The following is a 7,584-nucleotide window of genomic DNA, read 5'->3' as shown; positions in this document are numbered from 1 at the left end:
GAGATGTCTCTCTCCCCTTCCGCCCCTCCTTGTTCTGCCTTTCCTATACTTGATGCTCAACGTAGTGACGCTGTCTGACCTCCCCGGCACCCGGGAGGCCAGAAGGTCGCTGCCGGGGGCTCTGCACCTGCTGTGCCAGGCCCTGCCGGCCGGTCGCTTTCTCCCGAGTCCCTATCTTACAGATGAGGAAACCGAAGCTCCTGGAGGGGAGGCAGGGCCTTCCCGAGGCCACAGGACTCCTGAGGCTGCAGCCGCCTCCCCACCTGTTCCTGGACGGGCTTCCTGGGGTCCTGAGGCCTTGAGTTTGCTGTGACCCTCACGTTCAGCCCTCGGAGAGGCAGAGGGCGTCCCTTAGACGGGGCTCGGGGCTGGGGGGCGCAGGCGTGAGTGGGGTGGGGTTGGTTTGCTCCGAAGCTTTCTCCACGAGGGCCACACGTCTGTGGCCACCTCCACCCCTCGGCCTCGGCCCGCGGGTGCCAGGTGGGGAGGCCAGATCCTGTGTTCTGTCCGGGGGGCACCTCCCAGGGGAAGCCACCGCCCTCCTCCTTTCAGACCCCGATTTTCAGCCCCACACCCATTCCATGTCCCGTTCCTTCTTGCTTTTTGGGCGTTGTGTTTTCTTTCAGAGGGGTGTTTTCCGTTGGTGTGTTGGGTTCCTTTTTTACACTTCCCCCTTTCCTTTTCTTTTCTCATTTGTTTCTCCCTGGTTTGGTTTTGGACGTGGATACCGTTTCTGTCCTTGATTAATCAGCTCCCCACGCTCACCCCCATCGTGTTCCGTTTCCATGACAACGCAGCGCGGCGCATCCCACCCGAGCCTCGCTGTGGATGCCGGCGGGGGGGCCGCGCCCCCATCCCAGCACCCGTCCTTCACCTCCCGTCCCTCTGCATGGCCCCTCTGTGTGCCCCGCCCCACCCGCTCCCTGGCGGTCCCCGCCATCCCTCCTGTCCCCAACGTGACTCTGGACCTTTCGTGGGGCTTCTTTTTCCGAAGGGCTGCCAGGCTCCAGACCCTCGCCCCGCCCCGAGCTCCCTGCTCTGCTCCTTGCCCAGGTTCAGGGCCCGGGCCTGGATTTCCAGCCTGGAACTTGGCTGGGAGAGGGGTGGGGGCTGCCTCCCTTCCTCCACAGAGTAGGTGAGACCCCCACATCCCAAGAGCGCCCCCGTAGGCCGGCCACGTGCAAGCCAGAGGCCGTGGGCACGGCTGCCACTCGCTGACCCCGGGGGGCTCACGGAGCCCCGCTCTGTCCTCCGGCCAGGGGACGCGAGACCCCGCCACCCCGGATCCCTCAGGCCCTGAGATGTTGCCCAGGGATACCCCGTTTCCGGTAGAGAGGTGTGCTGGGTCTCCAGGGCCCCCCTCACGCAGCGCCCTGTGCCAGTTCAGGTGGCCGGCAGCGCCCCGTCCCCCCACCCCGTGGGAAACTTCTGAAAATGGAGCCTCCCGAAATGCATCCTGCTTGTCTTCCTGGTCCTGGAGACCGGGCAGAAGGCCGCACCCACTTCCCGCCGCGGAATGCACAGACGTGTCCCTGTGTCCAACATTCAAGCTCACCCTCGTTTATTATCGTTCCGGCTCTTCGAGTTATTCTGCCAGGGCTGCGATGTGACAATGTGACGCATCACATTGGGTCACATCCGTTAGAGTTAAATGCAGCATTGAAGTGGGCCCCCTCCCTCCTCTCTGTCCCTGGACTCCTGGTTCTCTCTCTCTCTCTCTCTCCCCTCTCCCCTCTCCTCTGTCTCCCCTCTCTGGTACCTACATGAACATGAGCCAGAGGCCCTGGACTCCAGGCCTCCCCTGGGCATCACCTCTGTCCTTCCTTTCTCTCTCTGTCTCTCTGTCTCTGCCCCCTTCCCTCTCTCTTTTGCATGGTGTTTGTGATTCTGAGAGCCGCATCAATTGATGGAAACTTGTCAGATCCGACAGAAGCTTTTTAGAAGGGTTTCTATACCCAAAAACCACAAAAATTTCATTAGAGTTTCTCATCTTTTCCTGGAGGGCCCCGGGGAGATGGGTGGGACCCCCGAGCCACCAGAAGGGGCACGGGTAGACGGTTCAGCTCACACGTTCCCCAGCCTCCTGGCCTAACCCGGGGAGGGTTCGAAGTCAGACCCTCCCTGGACCCCCCTTCTGCACACCCCGACCTTCCAAGGCTCCTCAAAGTAGCCGCCACCACTGGGGAGCGAACGGAGGGGCCTCTTCCCGAAGCCACGTCTGTCAGCAAAGATGAGAAACGGCTGATAAATTTTTGTGTCTGTAACCGTGCTGTGACCAGCCGGCCTGGTCTATGAAACCCTGTGGCTATGAAATAATGCTTCATGTCTCTTTATTATATATCGATATAGCTTCCTCTCTTGTTTGTGAAGTGCCTTCCTTTGAAGTTTTGGTTTCTTTGTGTTGCCGTTTGGTTTTTTTATTTGGTTTTGTTTTTGCTTTTGTTTTTTTGTTTTGTTTTGTTTTGTTTTCATTTGGGGGAAAGTTTTCAACTGGGGGGAAAGAATCAGCCCTGTTTATATTTAAATTGTTTTCCACTTTTTTTTTCCTTTTTTTCTTTCTTTCCTTCTTCCTTTCTTTCTTCCTGCTTTTTCTTTCTTTTCTCCTCTGCATCCTGTCTCGCCCCTCCCCACGCATCTCCTTCCCCCGGCCGCCGCCGCCCCTCTCCGCAGTCCGCCGCGTGGCTCCCCGCTTCTCCATCCTGCCCATGAGCCATGAGATCATGCCAGGTAGCAGCGTGAACATCACCTGTGTGGCCGTGGGCTCGCCCATGCCCTACGTCAAGTGGATGCAGGGGGCCGAGGACCTGACGCCCGAGGATGACATGCCCGTGGGCCGGAACGTGCTGGAGCTCACGGACGTCAAGGACTCGGCCAACTACACGTGTGTGGCCATGTCCAGCCTGGGCGTAATCGAGGCCGTGGCTCAGATCACCGTGAAATGTGAGCGGGGCCTGTGGTGGGTGGGTGGGCCGAGTCCATCCCTGCCCGGGGCACGTGTGGGCGGCGGAGCCAGAAACTGTCTGACGGCTGTTCGAGCCTCCGTCCTTCCTGGCTCTGAAAAGGACAGTCGTGCTTGTTTTTTACTTTTTTTTTTTAATGTATGTATGTATGTATTTATTTCCTGGGAGGCGTGTGCATCTACCTGGGGTGGGGGCATGGTCATGCCGCGGCCCTTTCTCCTCCGTGTCTACATTTTGGTGGGATTTGGGACATGCACACACGTGTGCCCGGTGTGTTTTGGAAGGGCTGGGATTTGGACTGTAGTTGGCCCTCTGGGACCCGGCTCCCATAACCACCAGCCCACAGAGCCACCCCAGGACAGTCGGGCTTTGCACAGATGTTTCTCCGTAATGGATTATGCTGGCTCGATGTGGTGGGATGAGACGCGGCCTTCACGGAGACCCCCGGGTCAGGCTGCCGTGTCGTAGGCTGTTTGACAGTCATCGGGGACTCACGGAGCCCTGCAGACTCGGAGCAAAGGTCTCATCTTCGGGCCAGGCGCAGTAGCAGTGTGACTGAACCCCCATGGGGAAGCCCAAGGTCCATGTCCTGGGAACCCCCGAGCACCCAGGCATGCACATGCAGGTCCATGATCCGGGCTGGCTGAGACGGGTGGGTCAACGGGAGGGCCTGTGTAAGGACCATCTGTCCCTCAGTCCCTTTCTTGGAACACACAAAGAAACAAAATTTAAAAACCCAAGTTTTTAATTTTTTTAAATAAAACATCTCCGACTCCCACATGGCTAACTGCGGTTCGAGTCCCAGACCTGGCGGCTTACCCTCTCACTGTCCCTCTCTCTCTTTCTCTCTCTCTCTCTGGTTACCACGCATGCCCTATAGCAAATTAAAAATTAATACTAGTTATACATAAAATTAAATAATTCTTTTTTTGTTTATTCCTCAAAAAAATTATTTATTTCATTTTACTTCTTACTAAGTGTCTTTTGGTGTGCTACAGGGCATGTGCGTTCACCAGGAAGAGACACAGAGAGGAAAGGTCAGAAAGCAAGCCGCCAGGTCCGGGACTCGAACCACAGTCCCCTGGGTTCCAGTGCCCTCACCACCACGTCCCAGATCAAATAATTATAAAAATAAATACATTTTAAAAATCATTTTAAACAGAAAAAGTCTCATCTCTCAGGAAAGTTAGTTCGGGGAAGAGAGTAGCCTCCATTTTGAAAGTCTAAAAGTCGAAGCATGAGGCAGACCCAGAGGAGAAGGGGAAACTGTTCTTGGGACGTGGGACAGCCTACGGAAAGGCCCAGAGGGCCCGAGGGCAGGATACTGGACTGTAGGTTCTCCTAGAGTGCCGAGTTAGGGTGCCCGCAAATATTTTTCCAGCTTTTTTTTTTTAGGAGCCAGCAACTGCAGCCTGCAGGCCAAATCCGGCCCTCAGTTTGGTTTTATAAATAAAGTTTTATTGGCATGTAGCACACGCATTTGTTCACGCCCTGCCTGAGATAGCTGCTGCAGAGTTCAGTGGCCATGCAGAGACCTCCTGGCCCTCAAAAGCTAAAGCTGTTGAACATCTGGCCCTCTGCAGGAGAAGCTGGGCAAGCCCTCTCCAAGGCCATAGAAAGTCCCAGTGTGGACCCGTGTATGTTTGGTTTTTTGAAAGGTTTTTGCTCTGGGGCACGTGTGCTTGCCAGAAAGACAGAATGAGACAGAGAGACAGAAAGTGAGAAATCACCCCTGGGGGGATGGCCACGCTGCAATCCCTTCTCCTCTTGGGATCTTGGGCACGCACGCACACGTGCCCGGCATGAGTTAAGCCACCAGGTCTTGAACCACGGTCGACTCCATGGGAGTCCAGTGACATAGCCATTACGCCAACGGCTGGCCCCGAGGACTGGTTTTTAATCATTTTCCTGAGGGCTGGACACCTGGCGAACACTTCCCAGGGCTCCTGTCTGACCCAGCCTTGGGCCTGGTGGGCTGCAGAGTCACAACAGTTGAGAAAACCGTCACCTGAATTTTTTAAGTGGCCAGAGGGCACATGTACTCCCTAGAGAGTGAGACAGAGAGGGAGAGAGAACGCCCGGTGGGACATGGTCACGCAGTCCCTTCTCTGTATCTCCGTCCTGTTGGATTTGGGACACATGGTGCCTGGCGTGCTTTTTTTTTTTTTTTTTTTTTTTTAAGAGATTTTCACTGTAGGGCGCGTGCGCTCGCCAGACAGACAGAGAGAGACATAGAGACAGAAAGCGAGAAATCACCCCCCAGGGGGATGGTCACGCCGCAATCCCTTCTCCTCCATTCTCCTCTCAGGATCTTGGGCACGCACGCACACGCGCCCGGCGTGAGTTTAAGCCACCGGGTCCGGGACAGGAACCGCGGTCGACTACGTGGGAGTCCAGCGCCATAGCCATTACGCTAACTGCTGGTTCCCCCTGGCGTGTTTTTTTAAGCCACCGGGCTATTTATCTGGTTTTTCCATGAGTGACAGAGACAACATGCCACCCCACCCAGGGTCTCGACACCCCCCCCAGGCCACCCCCAGCCAGCCCTAGACTGGGCGCACACGTGCCTGGCGCACGCAGGGAGGTCTGTGAACACGGCCCGGAACCTCCCCCCACGGGCCAGCCTCACACAGCCTCAGCACGTCTCATCACTCGGCCACCCTCGGGTCCTCGTGGCCGATGAAGTGGGGTCGTCAGGCCCCTGACTACCTCCGAGGAGAGCTGCACTCAGAGAGGGCAGTCGGGTGGCCCAGAGGCGCACAGCCTCCAGGGCCCTCGGCCAGCACTGCGGGTGTCCGACCACCTCCCGTCCTCGCCCCGCAGCTCTGCCCAAAGCCCCTGGGACCCCCGTGGTGACGGAGAACACGGCCACCAGCATCACCATCACGTGGGACTCGGGCAACCCCGACCCGGTGTCCTACTACGTCATCGAGTACAAGTCCAAGAGCCAGGACGGGCCGTACCAGATCAAGGAGGACATCACCACCACGCGCTACAGCATCGGCGGCCTGAGCCCCAACTCCGAGTACGAGGTCTGGGTGTCGGCCGTCAACTCCATCGGCCAGGGCCCGCCCAGCGAGTCGGTGGTGACGCGCACGGGCGAGCAGGCGCCCGCCAGCGCCCCGCGCAACGTGCAGGCGCGCATGCTCAGCGCCAGCACCATGATCGTGCAGTGGGAGGAGCCGGTGGAGCCCAACGGCCTGATCCGCGGCTACCGCGTCTACTACACCATGGAGCCCGAGCACCCCGTGGGCAACTGGCAGAAGCACAACGTGGACGACAGCCTGCTCACCACCGTGGGCAGCCTGCTGGAGGACGAGACCTACACGGTGCGCGTGCTGGCCTTCACCTCCGTGGGCGACGGGCCGCTGTCCGACCCCATCCAGGTGAAGACGCAGCAGGGAGGTGAGGCCCGGGAGGGGCGGGGCCTCGCGGCGCTTCGTCTGTACTTTGTTACTTATTCTGCGGGAGAGAGTGTGGCGCTAGGACGCATGCGCTCACCGGAGACCGCAAGCGAGAAATCATCCCATCCCCCGAGCCCGCCGCAGTCACTCCATCACGCCCCAGTCCCTTCTCCTCCACTCTCGGGATCCGGGCCCGCGTGCACATGCACCTGGCATGAGTCCCAAGTTGTCGGGTCCAGGACTCAAACTGTGCTTGGCCTTGTGAGAGTTTAGCTGCCTTAACCACTGTGCCACCCACTGCCCCCTTTTCCTTCCCCCCACCGCTGGGGGGAGAGGGACAGAGAGATGGAGACAGAGACAGAGAGAGAGAGAGCGCGTCCCCTGGGGAGGATGCGTGTGCCAATCCCCTTTCCACCCTCTTGGAATTTTGGACACGCGCACACACGTGCCGGACATGCTCTGAGATGTCCACAGCCCCGTCAACCACGTGGGACCCAGCCACGCTAACCACCACGCCACCCGCCGGCCCCACGGTGCTTTGTATGTGTTTGTGCTGGGGGCCAGCGGTGGTGTGGTAGTTAAGGCGCTAGATTCCCAGGTAGCTGGCAGTGGTTCAATTCCCGGGCTGGGTGGCTTGAAAATCACGTTGGGCACATGTGCAGTGCGTGAGCACAGTCCTGAGAGGAGAATGCAGGAGGGATGGTAGTGTCGCCATCCCCTTGGGGAGTGATTTCTCACTTTCCCTCTCTCCGTCTCTCTCTCTCTGGTGAGTGCACGCACCCCAGAGCAAAACCTTTCAGCGTAAGGTTTCCGTTCTAGACTTTAAAGTCAGAGCACTGTACTAGAACGCTCACTTTCTGGCTTGCCTGGAAAATCTGACTTGGTAAGGCCCCAGGGCCATGGGTGGCCACCCAAGCAGGGCCCAGTGACTGCGTCTGAGGCCGGGGTGTCGTGTCTGCTTGCCCCGCTTCTCCTTAACTCCCTGTTCCCGTTGGCATCTGAGAACCTTCGTCTGTAGCTCTCATTGGAGGATTCAAAATAAATACAAATATGCTCCATTAGGCAGGGCAGAGGCGGGCTGGCCTCTCCCTGCTCAGGTTAGGGGTTCAGGAGGGGTCCAGCTCTCGTCTTGGTTTCTGGTCTGTTCGGGGTTTTTTTTTTTTTTGGGGGGGGAGGGGTTTTTGCTATAGGGCGCGGTCGCGCGCCCGCAAGCCCGAGAG

At 58.1% G+C, this 7,584-nt stretch overlaps 1 protein-coding gene across 1 annotated transcript in view; it reads left to right on the top strand.

The window, feature by feature from the left end:
• The first annotated feature begins 785 nt into the window (after positions 1-785).
• Positions 786-7,584, top strand: part of LOC102481864 (protein tyrosine phosphatase receptor type S) — a 44,527-nt gene continuing 37,728 nt past the window's right edge. Inside the window, exons 1-3 of the mRNA XM_006171864.2 lie at positions 786-973; positions 2,564-2,940; positions 5,784-6,365. Of these exons, the coding sequence (XP_006171926.1) occupies positions 786-973; positions 2,564-2,940; positions 5,784-6,365 (1,147 nt within the window). The remainder of the gene's footprint in view (positions 974-2,563; positions 2,941-5,783; positions 6,366-7,584) is intronic.

This window comes from Tupaia chinensis, unplaced genomic scaffold (assembly GCF_000334495.1).
Source record: "Tupaia chinensis unplaced genomic scaffold, TupChi_1.0 Scaffold149964_2, whole genome shotgun sequence".
Lineage (NCBI taxonomy): Eukaryota > Metazoa > Chordata > Mammalia > Scandentia > Tupaiidae > Tupaia > Tupaia belangeri.
Note: the sequence above shows the minus strand (reverse complement) of the source record. Positions and strands in the feature narration are given on the sequence as shown.